The sequence below is a fragment of the Podarcis muralis genome, chromosome 14 (assembly GCF_964188315.1).
Source record: "Podarcis muralis chromosome 14, rPodMur119.hap1.1, whole genome shotgun sequence".
Classification (NCBI taxonomy): Eukaryota; Metazoa; Chordata; class Lepidosauria; order Squamata; family Lacertidae; genus Podarcis; species Podarcis muralis.
In genome coordinates this window covers 28,500,934-28,527,596 of record NC_135668.1, presented here as the reverse complement: position 1 = coordinate 28,527,596, position 26,663 = coordinate 28,500,934, and the positions used below count along the sequence as shown (strand labels likewise).

The window sequence follows — 26,663 nt, the reverse complement described above, 5'->3', positions numbered from 1 at the left end:
AAATCATCCTCTCCCCCACCTCATCAGGGAGGAATTAATGTAATTTGGCCATCCCTCAAAGCCCCATGAACAACATGCTGAAATGCAGAATGACCTGGACTTCAGACTGTTCAGAATGAAATCATCCACACAAACGCCACAATATTTGGCCAACTTATTTGTTTAAGGCTCAGAAGGTCAGAGCTTAGCTGAGTGACTTGTCCATTAATCAAACTACAATAAAATTTAAATGCAATGGCATGAAATCACTTCTTTTCAAAACGAGAGGTCTGCTCCTTACCAACATCCCACAAGAGCAGCTACCAATCACTTTGCAGCGGGACACATCAGGGTTAAGTTTCACATTCAAGATTTTATTTGTAATACAAACACACATACCTGTGCTCAGAATGCCCCTTTTTATTTGAACTCTCTGTTCCGTTTTTTTAAAAAAATGACTGCAGAACATTCTTTTCCCAGCTGACAGTTAGAAAGTAGAATTTAAAATCATGGGAAGTGTTTTCAGTAACCTGTCAAAAAAATGGCATGGGGCTGCTGAAGTTTTCTGCCAAGGAGAGATGCTTTTCACAGGTCAAACATTCTTCATACAATCAAGGTACTGTGAGTGATTTAAAAGATGGCATTTAGAGAGGATGATTTGGACGTGTGCGAGTGGGTGTGGAATCTATTTTTCTGAAGAGTTCCATAATGAAGAGGGCTGAAAAGACAGAAACTGATTCTCAGGGCAGGGTCCTGCTAACACAATTATTCTTCCCTGATCCTTCCCTGCCAGGTTTCTAACATTTTTTGTTTTTGTTTTTAATTTTTAAAAAAGCTCATTTTTTTGAAAACAAAACCTGTTTGCCAGCTACTTGGAAGATTTCAGGAAATGCAGCAGTTATCATTTCAGGTGTGGGATTAAGATCCAGCCTTAACCACTTTACGTTTTGTCTTACCAGAGGGGAGCGGGGACAGGGAACCACGCATAAAACAATACTCAAATAATGCAAACTATTTCTGCATGCTACTTATCTTAAAGCAGCAAAAGTGAGAATGAATTTGAGGAGGTATGCCTGTTTTGCCTCCCTCAACAATAACCAAATAAATACTAGTAATTTTAAGTACTGATAGGCAAGCACATTCACACATCTGAATTTCAACCTGCATTTCCGTTTTTCTGTAGCCAAACAATCGGTTATTTTCATCTCATTGCAAGCAGAAATTAAAACTAAATGTTAGTGACAACTCTGGTAGGAACTGAAAGGCATTAAAAACAGGCTGGTGAGGAGTAAATTTCCCTGGATTGCTTTGCATGTTTTAATAAAATCCCAGCAATAAGATCCTTCTCAATTTTCTCTTCCTTTCCTCCTCTTCCCTCCCGCAAGAAGACTTTCCAAACTGCTGCATAGGTAACATGCTGGCTCAATTAATTAAACGCAAAACCTCTTTGCAGGTAGCTGCTTAAAGCATTCTTGGCTGTCAATGGTAAAACCCGTGTGCATCGTAGTATCAAAATATTTTACACTCATTCTCATTTTAGAGTCTGACTCTCCACCCTGCCCCAGTTTATTAAGAGGAAAAAAAGAAACCTGTTTGCTCTGCCGTCAGAAGACAGGTTTTTGCAAATCAAAGCCATGTTAGCCAGTTTACGAGGGGGCTGGTTGGTGTGTGTTTCCTACCAAAAAGAAAGGAGAGGAGAAGGGATTTCTAAAGCTCTGCCCAGTATTTTATTGACAAGAGTTTGACCTTTCTGGGAAGGGAAGGAGCACCACCCCGTTGGCGTGGCTAGTGGAATTCAACAAATTCTTCTAGTGTCCTGGGGATCTGGTTGTGGTAGCTGATGTGATAAACCCGCACAGCTCGGGCAGCCAGGCACTTCAGACTCAGCTTCATCTGAGTCTTCAGGAGGATTTCCGACACGCCGGTGGTACTTTTGTCGAGAGGGGTCTTCTTCTGCTTGTTCGTCATGTCCGTATGAGCGCCGGCCTCGACCAAGCTGATGATGATGGAGTGCAAGGTCAAGAAGTCACTAATGGGCCTGTTATACTGGACTATGACGTGCAGCGGCGTGTTCCCTTCGTTGTCCACAGCGTTGACGTCAGCGCCGCAGTCCAAGAGGAGCTTGGTGACCAGTGCATTGGGGAAGCTGCAGACGTCGTTGGTGTGGAAGTCGTCCACCGGCGTGCCAGAGTTGACGGCGTGGTGCAGCAAGCCAGAGCCGTCTCGCGTCCTGGGATCCAGGTGGATCAAGTTGTAAATCTGCTTGTTGATCCGCGACTGCTCCTCATCCCTGCACTGCGTCTTGGTGGAGATGCACACCAAATACAGGAAGGTGAAGATGTTGCATTCGTAGTTGTCCATGGCTGTGTGGAGCTCAGCATCCTGAGAGCTTTTGACCCGGGCCATCCCTTGCTCTATCTCCAAGACGCTGCACCTCAAGACGCTCTCAATGTCCTTGGCTTTCACTGGCTCGTTCAAGTGTATCATCTGAGAGAAGACTTGAGCAAACCGGAGGAGGTCCTTGTGGGTATTCCTATTGCCTTTCTGCCGCAAGCGCAAGGCGTGAAGCCAGAGCTTGATGCACTGCTCAAACTGCATGTTATCTGCATAAACAGCACCGCGGTAAATGATGGGGTGCGAGACATCGATGTTGTCGGAGCCAAGAATTCGTTCTCGGACGATGAGGCCCTCCATGTGGAGAGCGTCCCGGTCCTGCCGAATGGATTCCAGCTCTTGAGGAGTCCGGCACTCTGTCCGGCTGCCATAGGCTTCTATCTGAGGCAGGACCTCCTTCTCTATAATGTTCTCGCTATCTCTGTACCGCTCCAGCATGGCTAAATACAAATAGTGATAGGTCTTCATTATATCGTAGTTTTCTCGGTCGTTAGCAAACGAGGCACCCAAGAGCTCCAGAGCTTCTATCCGGCTCTTGCGGTTGCAGTCGGCGTGCGCCAGCAGCAGCTCGACAACGTCGGCCTTGCAGCTCTCAGCAGCCACTTTCAGAGGTGTCATTCCATGGCCGTTCACCATCATGGCAGATTTCCACTTCACCAACTCGCGGACGATCTCCAGGTGACCAGCCTCCGCCGCAAAGTGCAATGCTGTCGCGCCACAGTGTGCTTTGGCATTGGGGTCCGCATGCTGCTCTAAAAGGTAGCGCACCACGTCCACATGGCCCTTGTAAGCAGCGATCATAAGGCAAGTGTTGTCATACTTGTTGGCGATGCTGATGTTGGCATTGTTCTCCACGAGGTACTTCACAATGTCAAGCCGGCCGTCAAAGCATGCAGCGCGAAGCGGAGTAGAGTTGGTCACGGTTGTGTGGTTGACGTTGGCTCCGTGGCTCACCAAGAGCTTGACGACTTCAAAGTGGCCAGCCCCAGCTGCACACCACAGGGCCGTGGCGCCATCGATGACATAACTATGGAAAGAAAGAGACCGAATGTTAAAATTGGTGCAATTAAAAAAAAAAATCTTCAAAATAATATCCTATAAAACAGTCTAGAGTCAGTGAGCGGAAGAATTTCAGAATGATAGGGAATGCTAGGGCTAGGTTCACAATGGGTGGCTGGGTGTGGGCAGAAGAGTTGGACAAGTACACGTAATGAAATTTCTAATTTGGAGGAGAGCACATCTTCTAGCAAAGGGGGCATGATTTTCCAAAACATGTATAGAATCCAATCTGTAACCGAGGCAGGATTCATCTCAACCCTGCAGTTGATGGCAACCAATCCTCGAGCTTTCTAACAGCTACAGGGAGGACTTAGACCAAAATAATGAATATAGGTTTTTCCAAAAAAAACACCTAATGAGGTGGTATTTGCATTCAGCAGCCATACTAAAGAGAACACAGAGTGTTTGCCATCCTGGATACACCTAGTAGTAAAAGTTTGTCACAGGTATCCAAATACTTTGGGATAACCCTCATGACACTTGGACAAATGTGATTTCAGATATTAGTAAAGAGAAGGCAAAAGGAGTTACCAAACATTCAGTTGCAGAAATGGGGCAGTGATAACATCTTTTGGCCTTGGGACTGCACTGCCTACCCCAGGAGAAAGCATTAAGCAATTTTTCAAACTGTTTTAACCTGTCAGTTGCATCTCACCATGCCTGAATAAAGAACCCCAGGCCAAAAGACTTTTCAGACAAATGTGTTTAAATCAATTACAGCTTTTATATTTAGAGGGAGCTTCTTGTCAGAACATGCTGGGACAACAAAGAAGCAATTGGTTTTAAAGGCAGTTCAAAGGAAAGAAGGAAGTCTTACTGCAGAACACGCAAAATAATTCTGAGGCTGGGAAACAGAGGATTTTTACAACAGCTATGGCTTCCTTGGATGTTTGTTGTTGCTGTTGCTTTGACTCCTATGCAGGCAGGGACAGGGATATTTTTTACCACCCATTTGTTTACCATCTCCTACGTTGCACGTCAGTGTCAAGCACTGTCAGTTGTTTTCAAAAGGGAGGTTCTGGAGTTCTCCCTAGTGACTCAAACAGTGGCCTAGCCTCTTCAAACTATCTAAGATCAACAAGTGACTAACACAGAATCTCAGGAGGCTTACATTGTAGTGTAATCTAGAATGAGGTACTCCAGCAAAACTCAATTAGGAGGGAACTTATCCACAAAAGTCTAATTCATATAACTGGAATGGCAGCAGAATAAGTAAGCTGCCGAAAGTAGCTGTCCTTCTCCCCCATCCCAAATCTGATGATGAGTAGTCCCATATGACAACCCCCAGAGTTGGCTTTCTGTCTTCAAAAGAAATATTCTCAGCTGTTTAATTATCTCCAAAAGAAAACATTTCTGTATAGTTTTAGAGCTATGCTGGGATTACTATCCTGTCAACTTCAGCAGAAACTGAAACACAATCATAATACCTAGTCCATTTCAACAGGAGCAACGGACAGCTAGGAGGTGTGGCTGCAGAGACAAGTTTGGTACAGCCTCTGCTCCCCTCTCTGATCTCTGATGGCGTGTCCCAGCAACCTCCTCAGCGATGTCACAGAAAGAAATTATCAAGTGCCTTTGGCAAAAGCTAAAGCACCCCATTACCAGGTAGATAGGCATATGGGAAATGTTGATCCTTACATGTTTAAATGCCCTGTGCTTGCCCTTTGGCTCAAGAGCCTTAGGGATGAATAAGAACTACTTCCAAAAGTTAGAATTCTAATATACATCTTAAGACCCCAACTGGCATTACTGTCACGCCTTGGAAGACATATGGAGCTGAAATGTATCTGAAATCTTTCATGTGAGGCCTTTGAACCACTTTTTAAATATATTCCTGATTTTACCTTGGCTCTTTGTCAATAGCTCCCTCCAAGCATTACTCACATGGAGGCTCTGTGTGTTAAGTCACCTTCTGATAACAGGACAGTGGTGGGATCCCTCTGCCTCTTAACAGGTGAAGCATCCCTCGTGTACGTAACATATGAAGGGGGTCAATGTATCCAAGCAATGTCCCTGTACTTATAGGGAATTAGATTTAACCAGGACTTTGAACAATTCCATGAGCTGCATCTTTTCCAATAGGCTAGATAACTCATGCCACTCATTTTTCACTGTTCCTCACACTGTTATCTACAAACCACTGCCGCATGTAGGAGAGAAAGGAAGAGTTCCTAGTCCTCACAACTGCAATACGATGGCAAAAATTAGAAAGAACCAGGCGCTGGCTAGAGATTGGCAGGAGAGAACATATCTGTGTGCACCTTCTCCTGAAGAATCATCTGGAATTAGTTGGTAAAGTCATCTCAAAAGTGTTGGTCTATACAGGTACCTTTCTGCATTGTGCCTGTTCTTTATTTACGGTCCAGCACAGGTAGGGTTACGTAAATTGATCCAGGGGAAGGTCTTGCCTCACAGCAGGCAGCTTTCGGCTCCTTCCACTTTTATGATTCTTGGAAGATCATTTATAGAAACAGCATATGCCAATCAAATGAAGGCATGATGTAACCTACTATATTCCATTGACTGAAAGGAAGCACCACAACAGCCAGGCTGAATTTATCAATCCACAGGACCATCCCATCTTCTGTCAAGAAAGAAGCCCAAGGCCTCCTCTGTGACCACGTGCCACACATACGTACATACCCATCAAAACGGACCGTGCCAGTCTGCTGGGTCTGCACACGGTAGTGCTCCAGGAGCAGGCGCACAACTTTGGCGTGTCCATTGCGGGCAGCAATGATGAGAGGTGTCGACCGCTGCCCACCTTGGTGGGTGACGTAGCCCAGCAAATAGCGGATGTCGCTCTCCGAGCGGTTCAGGAGCAGGGCTGCCAAGGTCAGCACCCGCCCCTCGCTGGCCGCCTTGTAGACGTAGCCCGCCAGGCTCTCCATGGCTGCTTGCTCCTCCCGGGACCGCCAACGCCAGCCGCCAACCTCCCCAGCCGGCGCCAGGGCCAAGCCGGGATCTTCCTCCTCCGCCTCCTCCGCCTCCGTGGCTCCGCAGTGGGGAGGTGCATGCGGGCCGACCCCCGTGGGGTCAAGGGGGGCACCGGGGCTTCTCGTCGTCCTGCTGTTCCCCGCCACCACCGCACACGGTTCAGGCCAGCTGTGCCACCCCCAAGCGTCTGCCTTTGGGAGCCCCAGGCCCCATGCTCACTGGGGGTTGGGGCAGGCTCAGCCGACCCCTCCTGCTCAAAAGGGACCCTGGCTGTGGGGCTCTGCCTGGGTCCGCACGCACAGCAGTTCCAGGCGAGGCTGGAGCCCGCAGCCCCTGCCTCAGGTGGCGGCCGCCCGCGGAAGCCCAAACCCAAACCCGGGGAGCGGGGCAGACGAAGGCCCCGGGGTGCCAATTCCCTCAGCCGGGCTCCCCGGAAGGCCTCTGCGAAGTGCCCGGGAAGCTGGACTGGAGGCCTCTCGGTGCGGCGGCGGCTCCCCGGAAGGCTCGCCAAGCGCCGGTCTTGGCGGCGACGGAGGATGGCAGCGGGAGAGGGAGCGCAGGCGGCTACGGGCCGCCGCAGGTGCCCTTCGCGGCCGCCGGACCGGCTTTCGCTTCCCTCCTTCCCTCCCTCCTTCCCTGCGCCTCGGCTCCCGGAAGCGGAAATGGCCAGGCCGGTCCCCCTGGAATCGGAGCCGGACTGGGGAACCTCCGCCCGGGGGAGAAATGTTCCGTAGCCAAGCAGGGCCGCCGACAGATAGCTGGGCTAAGAGGGAGGAAGAAAGAGGGAGGAAGAGACGGAGGAGGGGAAAGGGAGGAGGGGGAAAGGAAGCCACGTGGATGGCTCTGGCCCTTCTCTCCTCTCTTCTTCGAGCCACGTTTCCGGAAGGGCCCGCCAGAGCTCGACTGTTTCCACATTTCTGCCAGGAGAATCCCGGTTTTGGTTTTGGGGAGGAAAACAAACAAGGTGCCCAAAGGACCCCCTTTGGAGCCGCGCTGCGTTTGCCCCAGTGGACGGTTCTAGTCGAGAAAGCCGAATTGCTGAGTGTTCATTTGAAAAGGATGTGGTGGAAAAGGGCAAACAAAATGACCAAGCGGGTGGGGCGACTTCTCTATGAAGAAAGGTTGCAGCATTTCGGACTTTTTAATTTAGAGAAAAGGCAAGCAAGAGGCGGCACGATCGACGTTTATAAAATCATGCGTGGCGTAGAGAAAGTGGAGAGAGAGAAGCTTTTCTCCCGCCCTCACAACAGAAGAATTCATGGACATCCAGTGAAGCTGAATGTTGGAAGATTCAGGACAGATAGAAGAAAATGAGCCTGGGCAGCAAAACCAACAAAGAATCTTGTAGCGTTTTATATAGACTAAGACTACATGTATCTGATGAGGTGAGCTGTTGTCTATGAAAGCTGCTGCTGCAATAAACCTGTTACAGTACTATATTATTCATGTTCTCTTTCTGCAAAGATCCAGGATAAGTGCCCTCCCAGGCTGACTGTGAAGAAAGACAGTCACAACTGGTTTTTGTATATTTTTTATTTTATTTTTGGAAACATATACAACAGGAAAGCAAGATACAAGCATATTGAGATATACGTGCCAAAAATGACATAAAAAACAAATATGAACCAGCTAAACCCAGCATTCTGCTGAGAGCACTCTGTTAGCCTAGGTTACAGCAGGTCCAATAAGCATGAAATTAAACTCTGTTTTTCGTATTTGCAGGGTTAGGGTTTTGCAGGTTTTGACAGGAATCACACAATGATGGAATACAAAAGCCAAGGACAAGGAAGGCTTGTAACAACACACAACTTAACCAAAGATTGACTGGGGGCGGGGCGCTAAGAATTCCAAAGGCTAACAATGTGGAGGAGCCGTTACATGATGTTACATGATGTTCATTTGAGTATGTAGTAAAAAGAAACCAGTCACCAATAACTTTATTTTTGTTGCCCTCCCAGCACTCTGAAGTTTTTGTGCAAATTTTTCCACTAATGCCAGGCACTACACCTTGTAACTTATGGAGAAAATGCATGCTTTCATCGCATGCAAAAGGTAGCCCCGTCTCCAGACAGGGCTGGGACAGAAACCTGCCTGGAGAGCTACTGCCTTTGCCAACATCTGCCGGGGCAGCAATGTGAGTTGTAGTGTACGGACAATATTGAGCCAGATGAATCAGTGGTTTGACTCTAGAAGGCAGCTTCCTTTCTTCCTCGGTTCTGTAAATTCGGCTTCCTCACCTAGAAGAGAAGAAGAAGAGTTTGGACTTGATACTCCGCCTTTCACTCCTCTTAAGGAGTCTCAAAGCGGCTAACATTCTCCTTTCCCTTCCTCCCCCACAACAAACACTGTGAGGTGAGTGAGGCTGAGAGACTTCAAAAAAGTGTGACTGGCTCAAGGTCACCTAGCAGCTGCATGTGGAGGAGCAGGGAATCGAACCCAGTTCACCAGATGACAAGTCCACTGCTCTTAACCACTACACCACACTGGCTCCCTGAGAACCGTCCATTGGTGTAAGGTAAAGGTAAAGGGACCCCTGACCATTAGGTCCAGTCGTGACCGACTCTGGGGTTGCTGCGCTCATCTTGCTTTATTGGCCGAGGGAGCCGGCATACAGCTTCTGGGTCATGTGGCCAGCATGACTAAGCCCCTTCTGGTGAACCAGAGCAGCACACAGACACGCCGTTTACCTTCCCGCCGGAGTGGTACCTATTTATCTACTTGCACTTTGACGTGCTTTCGAACTGCTAGGTTGGCAGGAGCACGGACCAAGCAACGGGAGCTCACCCCATCGCAGGGATTCGAACCGCCGACCTTCTGATCGGCAAGTACTAGGCTCTGTGGTTTAACCCACAGCGCCACCCGCGTCCCTATCCATTGGTGTAAACATTACTGTAAAGCTTGCCTTTTCTCTGTAAACCCCTCCTTTGGGCTTGCCTTCATCAAGTCAGCAGACATGTCCAGAGCAGTGACTCCCACAAAAACACAATGGGGAGAGGGCTCCTCCAAGGGCAAGTCACACTTACTCTTTCAAACACTTAAAACCATTTTGTCTCTCATTTTAAACCATATGCTACTGCAGTCAGAAGTCTAAAAGACATTTGTCTTAAAGGTTTGAAGGTGCCAGAAAAGATTTGGAAGTCAGAATAAGAGGGAAAATGGCAGGTGAATGCTGGAATGGTCCTTGCTGGCTTTATGAGACCACCACAGTATAAACAAACACCTGCACCTCTTTGCACCTGCCAAATGTAGTGGGGACAGGTTTGATATCCCCTTGAACAGGCAGTGGTGTTCCTTCTGCAGACACTGGCTAGTGGCATTTCTCCTCTTCCTCCTCTCCGAGGAACATAGGAAGCTGCCTTATACAGAGTCAAACAATGAATCCATCTAGCTCAGTACTGTCAACATTCACTGGCAATGACTCCCCAAGTTTTGGCCAAGGGACTCTCCAGCCCCATCTAACAATGCCAGGGATTGAACCCAGAACCTTCTGCATGCAAAACCAATGCTTTGCCACTGCACAACAGCCCTCCCTCCCGCTTTCTTGTTGCAGACACAGGTCTCTGTTTCCTGAGGCTTTCAGGGGGACCCACCTATTGTCACAAACTAGTCATTTGCTGGAGCCAGCTGACACGGTCAGTAATGCGATCTTGCTAATTGGACCCAGGGCCTGTTTGGTGCAATTGTTTTGCCATGGTTTCAGTAACAACAAAATTAATAGTTAATTGGAAGTCATGCAACAGGAGCCGCTGCCAGCTGTGGAAACTGCGCAAGGGCAATGCCATGCATTATGCATGGGAGGAATGGCCTGGTTGTGCCATGTGGTTTTTTGGATGGGGTGCACATGAAAGAGGTGGCAGCAGGAGGAAGGGATGCTGAGCCCAAGTCACCCTCCTGAAACACAGCATTTGTGTATATTCTCCTACTCCGTTCCTCTGGCCTCTGGCTGCGTACACAATCCTGTTTAGTACACACAGTGCAAACTATGGAACTCGCTCCTGCAGGAGGCAGTCATGGCCACGAACTTGGATGGCTTTAAAAAATGTTTGGACAAATTCATAGAGGATAAGGTCATCAGTAAGGGACACAGGTGGCGCTGTGGGTAAAAGCCTCAGCGCCTAGGGCTTGCCGATCGAAAGGTCAGCGGTTCGAATCCCCACGGCGGGGTGCGCTCCCGTTGCTCGGTCCCAGCGCCTGCCAACCTAGCAGTTCGAAAGCACCCCCGGGTGCAAGTAGATAAATAGGGACCGCTTACTAGCGGGAAGGTAAACGGCGTTTCCGTGCGCGGCTCTGGCTCGCCAGAGCAGCTTCGTCACGCTGGCCACGTGACCCGGAAGTGTCTCCAGACAGCGCTGGCCCCCGGCCTCTTGAGTGAGATGGGTGCACAACCCTAGAGTCTGTCAAGACTGGCCCGTACGGGCAGGGGTACCTTTACCTTTACCTTTAAGGTCATCAGTGGCTACCAACCACGATGGCTACGCTTTGCCTCACCCTTCAGAGAGAGTAATGCTTTTGAAAACCAGATGCAGGAACCTGCAGGCGGGGAGAGTGTTGTTGTGCTCGAGTCCCGCTTGCAGGTTTCCCACAGCCCTCTCGTTGGCTACTGTGAGAACAGGATGCTGGACTAGATCAGCCATTGGCCTGATCCATCAGGCTCTTATGTTCTCCGTGCCCAGTGTTGCTTTGGAAAGTGGTGTTCACATGGCATTAACCACACCCCATATCTGTGTTATAAGGTGTACTATCCTGCATCTATCCTGTTGCTTCTTATGAAATACTGCACTTGGATGTGCTTCCCCGCAAACCATCTTGGATCTAAATTGCAAAAAAAGAATGACCTCGCTGCATTATATGCCAGCAATGTGTGCATAGCCCTCCGCTCCCTTATCTTCCCCTAATCTCCCAGGGTGGATAATCTGATGGTGATTATCCCGAGAGGCATCAAATCCATCACTCAAAGGTTCAGCCCGGCATGCAGAGACCTTGTGTCACAGATGCAGGGCACAGACTCAAAAGATTTCCACGCTTTTGATCTACGTACTGCGAATACAGCTTCTCTCTGCCAGAAATGTTGCTTTGGGTCATAGGACTGACTGCTCCAATTAGAATGAAATCCCTTTAAGTAATAGAATCGTAGAGTTGGAAGGGGCCGTGAGAGTCATCTAGTCCAACCCCCTGGAAGGCCTTATTGTGTTGTGAGGGATGACCCTACCATTAGGCAAAGTGAGGCAGCATTTTGTTTGATTGTTGCAACCTGCCTTGGGATTATGATTTCATGATGGGCGGGCTAGAAATTGGAGCAACAGATGCAACTGTGGCTACATGCCACTTAGCAAAAGTCAGAAGCTTCTACTCCCCCTCCCCCCCCCCCCCCCGCATCTCTCTCCATCCTCCATTCAGAGAAGCAAAAGGCATTTTAAAGGACACCAGCCAGACAAAAGGAATGGGTGGAACAGTTAGCGAGGGGGTGGCCCCAAAACCCACATTCACCCCACTCTGCCTTTAGTTCTCCACACTTTTTGTAGAGGGAAATTGGAAGAGTCTTGGTGGGCCTGGGCTAAGATGTTGCCAACCTTGTTTTCCTAGCAGCGCTCACATGCCATTAATAGTTGCACAGAAATATACCGTATTTTTCGCTCTATTGGACGCACCGGACCACAGGACGCACCTAGTTTTTAGAGGGGGAAATTGCCTGTCCACTTCTCCCAGACCTTCTCGGGGCTGCGGGGGAAGCCCGGGTTCCCCCCCCCCAGCCCCAAAGAGCAAAGAAGCCAAGACAGCGCGCGGGGTCCATAGCCGCACAACCTCTCCAGCCAGGAGCTAAACCTCTCCAGTGCAGCTAAAGAAGAAGACAAGGCAGCAAGCGCGATCCATCCCGCTCGCTGCCTTGGCTTCTTCTTTAGCCTTGCGCAGCATCTTTAATCTTGCACAACGGGATGGATTGCGCATGCTGTCCACCGGGGCTGGACTAGATGACTCCTGGGGTTCCCTTCCAACCCTGCAATTCTATGACCTCGGAAGGTGTTTGGGGTCTCCACCACTGGAGGCTTTTAAGCAGCGGTTGGGGGACCATCTGCCTGGCGTTCTTTAGCTGTGATTCCTACATTGTGAGGGGGCTGGGCTAGATGACCCTCGGGTGGCCCTCCCAACTCTATACAGTCCTACAGTTCTGCGGCAGGAGATCCACAGCCACTTCACACAATGCCCACTCCCAATTTTCATTGGAGAGACATGTGGCTTCACTGTCTAGGTAGGTACCCCCCTACCTGCCAGACTTCCCCCACCCCACTTAAGCTGGGGGGGGGGGGAAATCCGCTGAAGCCTCCAGCAGCGGAGGATCCATGGTCCCCTTCCTTCCCTCCTCCGTAGTTGCTTTGAAGGAGGAAAGTGGGAGAGGAGCTGCTTACACGAGTGTAAGCTGCCCCCCTCCCACTTTCCTGCTTCAAAGCAATCACGGAGGGGGGAATCTGCTGAAGCCTCCAGCAGCGGAGGATCCATGGTCCTCTTCCTTCCCTCCTCTGTAGTTGCTTTGAAGGAGGAAAGTGGGAGAGGAGCTGCTTACACGAGTGTAAGCTGCCCCCCTCCCACTTTCCTGCTTCAAAGCAATCACGGAGGGGGGAATCTGCTGAAGCCTCCAGCAGCGGAGGATCCATGGTCCTCTTCCTTCCCTCCTCCGTAGTTGCTTTGAAGGAGGAAAGTGGGAGAGGAGCTGCTTACACGAGTGTAAGCTGCTCCCCTCCCACATTGCCGCCTCAAAGGGAACCCGGGAGGAGGGAATCTGCTGCAGCTTCCCCCACCTCCCGCAGAAGCCGCACGCTCTTTAAAGGGGCGGTGCGGCTTCTCCTGGGTTTTCTGGGAGGTGGGCGGATTCCCCCACCTTGTAGAAAAGCCTGCAGGAGCCGCACAGCCTTTAAAGAGGGCGCCGCTCTTGGGGGCTTTTCCCCCAGGAGGGAGAAGGGACTGCTACAGCCAGTCAGTCCCTTCTCCCTCCTGGAGAAAAGCCCGCAAGAGCGCACGGAGCTTGTGTGCGGCTCTTGAGGGCTTTTCCCGCCTGCCTCCCCCCTGCATTCGCTCCATAGGACGCACACACATTTTCCCTTGCTTTTTAGGAGGGAAAAAGTGCGTCCTATGGTGCGAAAAATACGGTACACTAACCAGACCTTTTCTCACACCTGCTCTCCATACCAGCAAATGCTTCACTGCTGAAATGGAGCAGGGTGCCATTTAAATAGGGTTGCCAAATATCAGAAAGTGAAAATCCAGACACTAATGTTGAGCCCTTTTTTTTTGGCAGATTTGTCGAGTTAGTTTGTTCATTTGTTCGGCCAAAGTAGTTGAGCCAAAAATCTAATTTAAAAAATAAAGTTTTGGAGCTATTTTTAAAGAAGTTCGCCCAAATCTACACTTCCAACATGGGTTGCCATACATCCGGACATTTCAGCGATTTCCACCCCAATATTGTTTCCGACGGCCGAATCCCAGCTATGTCCAGGAAATTCCGGACGTATGGCAACCCTAATTTAAATTGAATCCAAGAAAGCATGAGCCATCCTGGATCGGACTGAAAGTCCATCTACTTGGAGCTCCCGTTGCCAGCAGTGGTTGACCAGATGCATCCAGGAATCCCGTAGGCAGGGCAATTATATTAAAATATTTCCAAGTTTGCATGTTAATATATTGTAGCAGAATTGACTGCTCCCTCCTATAAAAGAATTAATTGATTGAAGTCTGCCAAGGCTTTCATGCACAAAAAAGCACATCAGCACTGTGTAATCATCAAAGTATTTACAAGGTTTCTGCTCTGGACATCTGGCAATGGTGGTTCCAAACCCCTCTGGATGGGACAGGACAATAGGAACAAGGCAATCTCCCAGATTTATCCTTTTAACTCCTAAAGCCACCTTTGCCAAGCAGGTACCCTCCAGGTACTGCTGAACTACAAACCACAGTTCCTAGGATTGTTTAGGGAAAGCCATTAATATTTTTATCCTCCAAATCTTTTTATTGTTTTCACTTATTTATGCAAGAAGCAACAATCAATATTCAACAATCCATCCCACCCTACACAGAAGCACCAGATGTCCATTTACGTAATTACATTTAACTTTTTAAATCATTTCAGTTTTTAAAGAAAGGTATCATTCCGCAAGTTGCCATGTGTCCTTGGAGGCCAATAATCATGCTCTACCAATGTTGCATATGCAGTAAAACTGTTCCAGGCAGATTGAAAAGTAGCCATTTTCCTGTCTGTTCGACTCTTTTGGACGTTGACGGTCCTTTTGTCCCTTACATCCTAGAGCTGTGAGATCCCGATCTCAAACAGGTCTGCGTTTAGAGTCTTCCAATACCCTGCAATTATAAGCAGTGCAGAAACCGCCAGGTGAGTAACGAGATCCTTGTGGGAAAGTGGCTGGGCAGTTTCTGAATAACAAAATAATAACAGGATGACAAAAATGCTAGGATCCAAGGGGACAGCTTGTGCTGTGATAAGGCCCGCTTTTTAAAGCGAATCTTAATGTAGCATAAGAGTGCTTTTAAACGTCTGGCGTGGTTGTAACCGATCTATCCAGCGGTTGCCAAGGACTCCAACTCCCAACAGCCTCCTCGCACAGCTAATGCTGAGGGATGATGGGAGTTGGAGTCCAGCCACCCCTGGCGGGCAACGAGCAGACCTAGAGCATGTGCAGAGTTCCTTTCCGCCTCCTGGCTTTCCCGCGCCTCTCCCGTGCGTAAAGGCGCGCGGCCACTGCTGCTGGTGATGGCGGCGGCCGGGCGCTGCTGAGCCTCGGAAGAGGCGGGCCCGGCCCTGCCCCGGCCGCTTGGCCCCGCCCCGCCTCGCCCCCTCCCCGCCCCCTCCCCGCCCTCCTCCTTTCCCGAGCGAGCATGGAGAGCCGCGGCGGAGAGGAAGGCTCCCGAGCTCGGGGGCGCCCGCAGGAGAGGCGCTAGGCCAGGCAGCCCCAGCGTCCTCCCCATGTCGGGCGTGCGGAGGCGGCAGGGGGCCGGGGGGGTCTCGTCGGGCAGGTGAGTCGCCCCTCGGAAAAGGGGAGATGCTACCAATCCAGCACCCTGCAAGCCCCTCCGCCCCTGGGTGCTGCCCGTTGGTCCAGCCGCTCAGGAGGCTGCTTGGGCTGCAACGCAGCCCTATGGCTTTGCAAGCGTGGGGAGACGTAGGTCTCTGCCCCGAAGGCGCTGCAGAGCTTCTCTGTTGCGCCGGGCAGAGATTGAGGAGGGCGCCTGGGGAAGCCGCACGCGCAGGGGCAGGCAGGACAGAGAGAGTGGAGCCTCGCAGGCAGGAGGTCACTTGCACCAAAGTGCGGCCAGAATCAGGGCCTTTGATCAAGGACCCTCCCCACATTTGCACAATATCCTATCATTGCTTGTGGTTTAGACGGTGTTTCGCAACGCCGACTTCTTTGCATGGAATCGTTTTAGGTGCGGGCGGATTTCCCCCGCCCACCCCACACTTTGCAAGGCTGGTTCTTATCTGTGGTGAAATCCTTACAGTACTTTGAAAAAAAGGATTTCCCTGAGCAGGCAGGACTCGTCCCCACGCGGCGGAATATATCGTGCAAAGCATGACAGTAGCAGGAATTAATGAAAGGCCTCTCTTATAAGCCCCGAGGATCAACGACTTTCCTCGCTGTTTTTTTTTTTTAAAATACTGGATGGATTTAATCCGTGTTCTGAGACAGAATCTCATACTTTTCCTAGAATAAATTTCTGCGACCCACTTGCCACGCTGTAGCAGAGTTTCCAAACGGAAACATTTTTGTCTTGGTGCTGATGTATATTTTAACTTTGTTTTATTATGAAAATTTGTGGTTGCTTAATTTGTTTGTGAACCGCCTTGGTAATTCCTATTCGGAATGAAAGCTGGTACATAAATTCCTTGAATTGACTAATAAATTGGTATGCATTTTTGAAAGCCTTCCACCAACACCAGCACCCTGAAAAATTCTTTATTTCCAGTCTGATGGAAGAAACTGCATCATACCATGTTTTTTAAAAACCAGCTGAAGTTCTATAGAAGACTTCAGTCCTCTGAGGATAGTATCTGGGACCTTCTCTGTGGAGTTCAAATTTAAACTAGATCCAGCTCTAGAATTCCAGAACTATCCCAAATACTTAGTTAATGAATCTGTTAGGTGTCTCTCTCTCACTTGTTATATTTTAATTCAATTTTTCATTCTAGACAATTTGTGTACTGCTTAATTACAATCTTATCTGAGCGCATCTGTGTCTAAATAAATGACAAGAAGGCTTTTATGGGCAAAGGGGCTACTTCAAAGCAGACTTCCCCAATCTAGTTTTAAGTGGCCCCCACCAACATTTTGGGGCTTCCATCAGGCCCAGCCAGCACAGCTTTATTGTAGTCCAAAACATCTGGAGGTCAGCAGTTTGGGAAAGGTTGTGTCTAAGCCCAGAAAGCCCCTCTCTTTTGTCTCCCCATAAAACATGCATTAAAGCTGACTTTCCACAGTAGGAGGCAGCAGTGCTTCTGAATAAAATCAGCTGTTGGGAACCACGGGGTCCTGCTTGTGGGCTTCCAACAGGCACTGTGAGAATAGGATGCTGGAATGAATGGGCCACTAGGTTCTAACAAGTACTTGTGCCCAGAAAGTTGTTTTCGCAGTGGAGTAACCTGTTTCCTGTCACTGGTCTGAGTCAGCATTCTGGGCCGGTTGAAGCTTCCAAACACTTTTTAAAGCTCTTTCTTTACTATTGAATAACTGTTCTCCTTGGCAGGCATGGAGTGGCTCAAGAGGAAGACGCCTGTAGGAACCCCCGGTTTCATTTCGACTTGTGGTTTTATTTCACTCTGCAGAACTGGGTGCTGGATTTTGGGCGCCCCATTGCCATGGTGAGTGCCGCTGCATTTTCATTGCCATCTGGTGGCTGTTAAAAATGTGGGCTGTGGGCAGAAAGAGGTTGGTCACTTTATGTGACTGGGGGACAGGGGGCGACGACAAATTTTGGTTGCAGCGTTTGGAATTTCCCAGAACCAGGAATTGTCAGTTCCTCAGTTCCTCACATGTTAGAAGATTTAGGACAGACAACAGAAAGTACACAGTGCCTTAGTTAAACTCTGGAATTCCATGTGATGCAGTGATAGACCCCAACTTGGCTGCCTTTAAAAGGAAATTAGACAAATTCACAGAGGTTGAGGTTGCCAATGGCTAGTAGCCATGATGGCTGTGCTCAGTTTCAAAGGCAGCATGCCTCTGAATGCCAACGTCTGGGAATCACAAGTTGGGAGAGTGTTGTTGCAGCCAGGGACCTGCTTTGGGGCTTCCCTTTGAGGCATCTGTGAGAACAGCTGGATGAGATGGGCCACGCGCTTGATCCAGCTGCAGGGCTCTTCTTCCATCCATAAATTCCTGGGACAGCATTACCCAGGCAGCCTTTTCTTTGGAAGAGAGAACGCTAGAGATTTTGAAATGCATGCTTTATTTACAAGTAGACTATACATGAAGGTAAGCGTGTGCTCCTGTTAAGCCGCAGATCTGATATCCCTTGAGAGGAAGAAGCCTCTCAAGGTGCCTTCAGTGCAGTGTCTCTACCTGTTCCCAATATGAATATAAGAAGAGGCCTGTTGGATTAGGCCAATGGCCCATCTAGTCCAGCATCTTGTTCTCACAGTAACCCAAGCACAAAGCACTCCCCTCCCCCCAACCTTCATTACATGGGCACAAACTTCCGAAAAAGCTCTGTTAGCTCGCAGGAATGCAGGGGGCAATTGTAAGGGGTGGGGGTGTTCATCCTTCCTTGTGCCTGGAAATCCTCCCCCATTGCCCCTGCCCTAATGGGGCAACATGGGGTTAGGAACTGGTTAGAGTCTCAGGCTTGGACCTAGGAGAACAGGGTTCAAATTCCCACTTGGCCATGAAGCTCACTGGATGACCTTGGGCCAGTCACTGTCTCTCAGCCTAACCTACCTCATAGGGTTGTTGTGGGGATAAAATGGGAAGGGAACCAAGTATACCACCTTGATCTCCTGGGTGGAGTAGAAGCAGGATGTAAATGCAATGAATGAATGAATGAATGTGGTGGTCTCTTTTTCATTTACTGCAATCACTGTTGCGCTTGGGTTTTGCTGCACAAAAGCAGGAAAGAAATGGCTTTTGTGGCCAGCCTCGACAAAAAGACCATATAACAATATAAAACTAAAAAAGAAGTCCACTGCTCATTGCGGGCTGCCAGTGATGAAACTCATCCCTTCTTCCGTTTTCCATTCTTTCAGATCGTGCTTCCGTTGGAATGGTTTCCCTTGAACAAGCCAAGTGCTGGAGATTATTTTCACATGGCTTACAATGTCATAACACCCTTTATTCTTCTGAAGGTAAATTTTTGAGCTGTGTTCTTCTCTCATTTCTGCTGAGATCTGTTTGTGTGTTTTGGAAGGCTGAATAGCGGGAATAATGATCAGAGTGGAAAGTGAATTCTCTGAAACGATGGTGCTGAGAAGTAGTGCTGTTCCAAAATTTTTATCATGTTCACTTTTTCGTGCTACCAGTTAATAAGAAAAAAAATTGCACCAGAGGAGATAAAATTTCAATGAAATTCTCATGGGTGGCATGCAGGATTTCTGTTGTGCTCACCTTACTCTTGAGATTGTTCATGAGAGTCTGTTCTTTCATTCTGCAAATCATCTTGCCAGCGGTCTACTTCACAGCTTTCTTAGGTGACCGCTCTCTGGTTAAAAGTTCAGGGGGAAACATCATAAAGTAACTCCTCCTGTGTAGCTTTTTCAGATCGGGAGGCTGCAGAAACATTTACTGGAGAGAGAAACACAAATGCCATCTCTCAATGGCATAGTAAGCTCAATGAGGTAGAACTATGGAAGACTCTTGTGGCTAAGGAAGAAAACTTTTACGAAAACGGAGGACAGATTTTGGCACAGTGCTTCTCGGAACACACACTGATGCAGTCAAATGTCACTGTTAACATGGTAGAGCTTCATGACTGTGATGGGTGTCATCGGGTAGTGCTGCTTGCATTTCACATCATCGGTTAAAAAAATGACAATAGCTCTCCAAGAAGCATGTTACTAATGGCAAATGTCAAGCTTGGAGTTGGCATCTCAGAGCCCAGCAAAGTAAACTCAGCCATGATAGCATTCACCAATGACAACCTTCCCCAAGCTTTTGATGTTGTTAGGCTCTGACTACCATAATCCCTAACCATTGGCCGTGGTGACCGGATCTTCTGGGTTTTGGGAGTTCAGAGCATCTGGAAGGCACCTGGTTTGGGAAAGCTGGTCCATGAAATATTAGACTGCATAACTGCAAATGCTTGCCATAAGTAAAGCAGCTTTTCTCTGGCAGAAAACTGGGGCTAAGCAATTAATAATACTTAGCATTTTTCTAGCATTATTATTTTTTAGTGATCACATATGTGATCTTGCTGTAATCCCTACAGCAGCTATGCAATGCAGCCCAAATGATTCAGCAGAAAAAGCTGTCGGAGCAACCCCCTTTTGAGTGTCTGTTCTCAGAGATAAAACATTCAGAAAACAATTGTGTCAAAATAACCACATACAAAAGGTCTTGTTGAAATGGAAGCAGGTGGGTGACAATTGCTTGTCAGCTGAATAGATGCCCATTACAAGGTAAGCTTATATAGGGTGGGTGGGTGTAAAAACACATTCAGGTCTTTGGAACTAGTGAGGATGTTTTCCACAGTAGTTAGGTCAGTGTGAATGTTTAGGTTTCTGAACCATAGGAACTAGAATTACTCTCTTTCCCTGGCTTCAACTCTAACATAAGTTAATTTGGGACCAGACTCATCATTTCATTCTGCCTTATATGACTTAATGGCCAGTGTTGCCTTTAAAATTTGATATGAAATTGCATTTCAAGAGCTTTGCAGATTGGGGTGGGAGTGGAATCAGCCACTGGTTGTGGGGCACAGGAACACTCTCAAATAGTGCAGTGGAGGCAATGGAATTCGCCGCTTCTGCTGAGTGGTGCTTTTGATCCTTCAGGCTAATGCAAAACAATCAATTGATTTGACGTGGAAAGGGTGGTTGGATTAGTTGCAGGTCAGTGGGGGCTGCAGTTCTGCTTTTCAGTTTTTAATTTTAAAAATAGTCCTTTCCTTTAGGAAACAAATAAATTAAAAACAAATGAAATTAAGAAAATCATTGGAACCCAAGAACTGTGAGTCCTGTCTACAGGATGTTTCCAGCTCTTGCCTGAGGAAGAGAGGGGGGTGGGCGGGTGGGTGTAGGGCAGAGTCTGATAGTCTCTCCATGTTCTTGAGAGGAGTTTCCCATTGCAGCTCATCGAAAGGTCCCCCAAGACTCTCCCACGGTCCATGGTGTACATCTGCATCATCACCTTCGTCATGGGAGCCAGCATCCACCTGGTGGGGGACTCCGTCAACCACCGGCTGATCTTCAGCGGCTACCAGCTCCACTTGTCCGTCCGGGAGAACCCCATCATCAAAAACCTCAAGCCAGAGACACTGGTAACGAGAGGTTTTGGTGCTTCCTGCCTGTTTTGTTTCTGCTGCTGGCTGGGAAACTTTCATTGGCTTGACTCTCATTTCCTTCCTTTCCAGATTGATTCATTTGAACTGCTGTATTATTATGATGAATATCTGGGCCATTCAATGTGGTAAGTAAACTGCAGGGTGTTTCCCACGCATCAGGTTGGGGTATTGTGTTGGCGTTCCTCGCTTCCGCCCCCCTTTTCTTGGAGGAGAAAATGCCACTCAATAATAATTCCTATTTTATTTCATAAAATCTATACACCATTTAATTGTAAAAAAGCAGCTTACAAAGAAAATAAAACAATAATATCATCAGTAAAAACAACTCTTTAAAACATTCAATGGATAAAATCCGTAATAAACTAAAAACAGATCAAATCAATCACCAACATTTACATCTCTTGGTAGGCGTGTCTAAACAAAAATGTTTTTAGCAGGTGTCAAAGGGAGTACAGCAAAGGCATCTGTCTGATGTCAAGAGGTGGGGAGTTCCAAGTGCAGGTGCTGCCATACTAAAAGATCAAGTGCTTACAAATGTGGAACTGATATGGTGTGGCACTTGTAATGGGGCCAGTTCCACCAATCAAAACAGCTGAGTGAGCATTTAAGGGGTAAGGCGATCTTGCAGGTGAACTGGTCCCAGGTTGTTAAGGGCTTTATATACTAATAGCAACACCTTGAACCTTGTGCCTCTTTTTCAATTGGTTCCCAAAAAATCATTTATGACAATTAAAATCTTGGCTTGGTTCCCTCTCCCCCACAACAGGTTTTTAATTAAACTCTGCACATCTCTTTTGGCTTGATCCCTTGTGGAGGTGCATTTTCAGATCTCTCTCTCCGACATATTTTTTTTTTGGGGGGGAAGGATTTTCTCACCCTCTATTAACAGTAGCATAAGAAGTCCATTTCTGGTTGTGTCCGCATTTCGCTCTCAAACAGTCCTGAAAAGGGGGAAGGCGTGGCTTTAGAAGGCACATACATAAATGATGTATGGGAATGGAGGTGGGAGCAGCAGTAAGGACCCAAAATGAAATGAGCATTCTGGATTTAACAGCGATAGGCATTTTGAACGGATAACCTTTTCTTCTGTTGCGTGTGTTCCCTGGTAAAATTGGTGACATTTATCCCTGGCTAATATGCGGCAGAATTTGGCTCAGAGAGACTTGACGTCTTTGGTTCTGGTTATTGACCTGTGATGCTAGCCATTGCCCTGGGCTGCGGAAGGAGCAGTGAAATGTCCTTGTGCCTCTTAACTTCTGCATAAGTCCTGGAAGACGGCAGCTTGCATGAGAGGCCCCCTTGCGCTTTTCTCCTTAAGCCATTCCTCGCATCCAGTTCCACCCAGACTTCTCTTGCTGACCTCCCCAGAAGCTCTGTGTTATCTCCCAAATCAATTGTGCTTTCGTTCGTTCGTGTGGCCATGGGTGGTTGCCAGCTGCGATTAGATAACAAACCGAGCATCTAAGCCAGCCCCTGCTTTTACTTGATTAAGAGCTAGGGTTAAAGTTAGCGGTTAGTTAGACCAGCCTCCCCCACCAACTGGGGATGATGGGAGTTGTAGTCCAAGACATCCGGAGGACAAATTCACAGAGGAGAGGGCTATCATTGGCTACTGGCCACAATGGCTGTGCTCTGCCTCCACATTTGGAGGCAGCAGTGCTTCTGAATGCCAGTTGCTGGAAACCACAGGAGGCGAGAGGACTCTTTTTCTTAGGTCTTGCATGTAGGTTTCCCACTGGCATCTGGGTGGCCACTGTAAGAAGAGAATGCTGGACTAGATGAGCCACTGGCCTGAACCAGCCAGACTCTTCTTATAAGGGCAAGGATTGCTTGCCTGCCTGCCTGCCTGCCTGCCTGCCTGCCTGCCTGCCTGCCTGCCTGCCTGCCTGCCTGCCTGCCTGCCTGCCTGCCTGCTTGCTTTATGAATGAATGAATGAATGAATGAATGAATGAACGAACTTTCTGGCTCTCAGGGCTGTAAGGAGCAGATTGAAACCATCTGCAGAGGACCTGGTCAGATCTTTGGGAAAAGGGACAGAGCACAGACCTTTACTACCACAATGCTCTTGTTCAGAGACTTCACCCAGTCTTCATGCTGTTACAGCTGAAGCAAAGATCCCCTCTTTTCTGCATTAAATCTGGAGAGGTGCCTGTTGACAGTGTCTGCTGATGGCTCCGTTGCAATTGTGTTCCCTCTCGCAGGTACATCCCTTTCTTCCTTATCCTGTGCATCTATTTTTCCGGCTGCTTCATCCCCATTAAAGAAGAGCAGCAGAGGATACCTGTGGCTGCTTTACTCCTCATTGGGCCCAGCAGCCTCTATTACTGGTAAGTGACCCAGGTGTGGCTTTGGAGAGGAGGAGGAGGGGGAAGTCATTTAGATGCTACACAGCTACATGAGGCCACGGATGCATCATCGGGGGGTGGGCAGCCAGTGTTCAAAGGCTACTGCAAACATCCTGAATCTTAACCAAGATCCCTAGTTGTAACTTGGAAGAGTAGAATTTGTTCCTCTTAAGTAACACACATCTGTTTTTAATTGTTTTTCTGGAATATTGTTTTTCTTCAAAGTATTGCTGGTGCTGCTTTTAACTGTGGTGTGAAGTTGTCCTAGATCAGTGATTCCCAAAGAGCATGGTACAGCCCTTTGCGGGGGGGGGGGGGACACTAAAGGACAGGGGGCACTGGAGGTGTAAATGACTATCAGACCTTGAAAAGCTGGTATCCCTGAATCAAGTTCATCAGTCTTGTTGAATTAATTAAGCTAGATAGCTTTATTTGGCTTTTTAAAAATAATTGTTAATTAATTACCATTTTGAATTTCATTGTGCTCTTATCTTCCTTAGAAGGGTCATGCAAACCGCTATTCTGAATCATTCTTTTTATAGGGTAGGGGGCCCACTAGGGATGAGTTTATGGAACCAAGGGGACGGTGGCCCAAAAAAGTTTGGGAAACCCTGGTCTAGATCATTTCAATAGTTATCACAACAATTGTTTGCAACCTGCCTTGATTCAGATTTCCTACAGCAAGGCAGGACACAAACGTCAGAAATAAACTGTGTGCTGGGAAGCCAACCTGGGAGACCTCTTACCTGAGAGGCATCTTCTTCTAGTGCTGAATGTCGTCGCCTTCCCCATCTGCCTGCTTTCTCTTCCCTGCTTTATGAAGAAGCTCTCTGACCCGCGTCCCTTTCCCCCCTGCTTGCAGGTACCTTGTCACAGAAGGGCAGATCTTCATCCTCTTCATCTTCACCTTCTTTGCTCTGATGGCTCTGGTGATGCACCAGAAGCGGAAAGGCTTGCTCATGGACAGCAACGGACGCTTCCTTTTCTACTCCTTCATCATCACACTGGTATTGATCGCCCTGTGGGTCGGCTGGCTCTGGAACGACAAGATCCTCAGGAAGAAATACCCCGGCGTCATCTACATTCCGGAACCGTGGGCTTTTTACACCTTGCACATGAGTAACCTGCACTCTGCAAAGGGGGAGAGCATTTAACTTTGACTCTTTGGTTGGGGGGCGGCGGAGAGAGAGAATTTGAAAATGCAACCCTTGGCCCCAGTCTGCTCTGTTGCAAGCACCATTGAAGAGGGCATGATGTGTGCAGTGGATCAGGCCCACAGTACAGAGCAAGAGAAGTTCCTTTCTCCCCCACCACCACCAAAAAAATTTCAATGGCTAAGCCTAACGTAGCTCAGATAAAGTGCTGCATTGTGGTCCTATGCAGGTTTACATGGAAACAAGCTCCAGTCAATTCATTGGGGCCTACTCGCAAATAAAGCCAGGCCTACTCAGAAATAAATGCTGTTGAATTCAGTGAGGCTTCATGCCCACGTAAATTGGGTTAGGGTTGCAGCCCATGTCTGTTTAGAATCACAGCCTTAGTCCGTATTAAGGGCATGTGTGGGTTGTACAGAGAATTATTTACACCCATTGGGACCCACCATTGAACCTGAAATATTTGTCTGCTTGAGCTCTAGGTTTCTTCATCCTTCTAGTTCCTATGGCTGATAAGGTAACTTTGTAAACACAAAGAGACTGTGAGGATCTCAGAAACCAGAGAGGATCATCTCCAGCAGGCCTCCCATGGTCAGGGCAGGTTCAGCGCTATGCATACCCACGTGTTCCCTGTTTTCCTTCCTGTGTCCTGCAGAATAAACTATGCAAAAGAGAAGTGAATCTGCTTCTTCTGTACAGTCTAGCTTAGTTCTCGCTGCCTTTTTCTTAAAGCCCAGGGTTGGGAGAGGCCCACCGATGTCTGCTTTTGGTTTTGAGAGCAGCTGCTGCTGAAATTTTCAGTGGGAGTTGCTTTTTTGTTTCTGTTTTCTTTATCTTAATGGATTTTGAAATGCCCTCTGATCATTTTGTAAGAGGAAGAATACTGTTGATCCCACTGGGGACCCCACTTCTTAAATCACTCCATAAGGCCCTGCTGGGCTGACCATCTGAAGCAGCTGGAGGGCACCAGGTTGGGAAAGGCTGTAGAAGAGGCAGTTGCGTGCATGCGCACACACAGCCATGTTCAGAACCTGATCCTAAAGCAGAACCTCAAGAATGGCCACTGAGGCATACTCCACAGCTCTGATCACGCTCTGATCAGGAAGGCTAAATTTCTGCCACTTGTCGAAATGGATGTTTCCTCCTTGCCGCATGCCCTCTTTGTTCCACTGTCTGTTCTCCTCTCTATGCTTTTCCTCCCCTTTGATACTCAGGTAGAAAATTTTTAATTCTAAGGGAGGTGCACGGTTATTTCTTCAAAACTTTTTAAGGACTTGTTGAGTAGAACTTTCCTTTGTAACCTCAAATTCCTGGACCGAACCTTCATTGACTGTTCGCCTTCCATGACTTTGCCTTGTGTACATTTATCCTGAGTGTGATCCAAACTAAAAGAGTTTGTTGGCAGAGAAATAAAAGTTTGCTAATGTCCTTTTGGGCTGAGATTTTATTTTTTTAAAAAAAAATAATTGTTAATACAGACCAAGGTGGAATCTAGACACATATAAGTAACACACTGTGAAATGCCTTTTTAAAAGCGTTTTGAGAAATATATTGAATTTGCCATAAGCTCACCATTGCCAACTAGTGTCACATTTGTATAATGCACTTAAAACATATTTGCAGCTATATAGCTGAGTCCCAAGTCTCCATTTCCTGAACCTGGCCTGATAGCTAACTGGCAGCCAGTGCAAATCTTTCAGCTGCAGCATTATACAAGTGTTAAATAGCACTGGGTACAGGATGGTGCCCTGTGGCACCCAGCAGCATAGTTGTCAGAGGGTCAAGAAATAATCAGCCTGAAATCAACCCTGAGATAGAAGTGGAACCGCTGCAAAACAATGCCCATTTCACAGAACCTATTCAGGAGGATACCATGGCCAGTGGTACCAAAAGCTGCTGAGAAAACAGCAAAGAATGGTGGGGTCTCATTGCACCTGTCCTCTCAATAAAAGTCATCCTTAAGGCAATCAAGCCTAATTCAATCCCATAAAGTCCCAGGCCTGAACCCTAATTGGAATAGGTCAATCTGATCAGTTTCATCCATGAGTACTTCCTTCTGTGTGGGGTTGGGTGCCACAACCTTCTCAATCCCCTTTCCCCCAAAAGGGGGTATTTGCAACCAAGCGGTAGGGGTCCAGGGACATTCTCAGGAGTGGTCATATTTCCACCTCTTTCAAGGGTATCGTACTTTAGGTTATGCAGCATATTTATTTAGCCAAACTTCCTTGTTTCCACATACAGTGGTACCTCGGGTTACGTACGCTTCAGGTTACATACGCTTCAGGTTACATATGCTTCAGGTTA

At 48.0% G+C, this 26,663-nt stretch overlaps 2 protein-coding genes across 3 annotated transcripts; one reads left to right on the top strand and one right to left on the bottom strand.

The window, feature by feature from the left end:
• Window positions 1-332: 332 nt before the first annotated feature.
• Window positions 333-7,044, bottom strand: FEM1B (fem-1 homolog B). Its single transcript, XM_028705831.2, has 2 exons — window positions 6,076-7,044; window positions 333-3,400 (listed from the first exon to the last, which is right to left on the bottom strand). The coding sequence occupies exons 1-2, from the start codon at window positions 6,321-6,323 to the stop codon at window positions 1,765-1,767; spliced, it is 1,884 nt and encodes a 627-aa protein (XP_028561664.1). The 5' UTR covers window positions 6,324-7,044; the 3' UTR covers window positions 333-1,764.
• A 196-nt stretch (window positions 7,045-7,240) lies between these two features.
• On the top strand, window positions 7,241-25,787 carry CLN6 (CLN6 transmembrane ER protein). 2 transcript variants are annotated; one of them, XM_077919064.1, is made up of 8 exons: window positions 7,241-7,754; window positions 14,664-14,746; window positions 17,113-17,227; window positions 18,608-18,706; window positions 20,647-20,835; window positions 20,929-20,984; window positions 23,062-23,187; window positions 24,068-25,787. In XM_077919064.1, the coding sequence occupies exons 1-8, from the start codon at window positions 7,680-7,682 to the stop codon at window positions 24,357-24,359; spliced, it is 1,035 nt and encodes a 344-aa protein (XP_077775190.1). In that variant the 5' UTR covers window positions 7,241-7,679; the 3' UTR covers window positions 24,360-25,787. The 2 variants fall into 2 exon arrangements, with proteins under 2 accessions (XP_077775190.1, XP_077775189.1); XM_077919063.1 differs by lacking the exon at window positions 7,241-7,754 and adding an exon at window positions 9,816-10,001.
• The last annotated feature ends 876 nt before the right edge of the window (window positions 25,788-26,663 follow it).

What these genes read in the sequence shown, in the direction of transcription:
- FEM1B (XM_028705831.2), bottom strand. Translation starts at nt 6,323, where the DNA reads ATGGAGAGCCTGGCGGGCTACGTCTACAAGGCGGCCAGCGAGGGGCGG. An exon ending in GGCACGGTCCGTTTTGATGG is followed by an intron (nt 3,401 to 6,075) that starts GTATGTACGTAT and finishes TTCTTTCCATAG; the next exon opens with TTATGTCATCGATGGCGCCA.
- CLN6 (XM_077919063.1), top strand. Translation starts at nt 9,831, where the DNA reads ATGCCAGGGATTGAACCCAGAACCTTCTGCATGCAAAACCAATGCTTT. An exon ending in CACCCTTTATTCTTCTGAAG is followed by an intron (nt 18,707 to 20,646) that starts GTAAATTTTTGA and finishes TTCCCATTGCAG; the next exon opens with CTCATCGAAAGGTCCCCCAA. An exon ending in TATCTGGGCCATTCAATGTG is followed by an intron (nt 20,985 to 23,061) that starts GTAAGTAAACTG and finishes TCCCTCTCGCAG; the next exon opens with GTACATCCCTTTCTTCCTTA.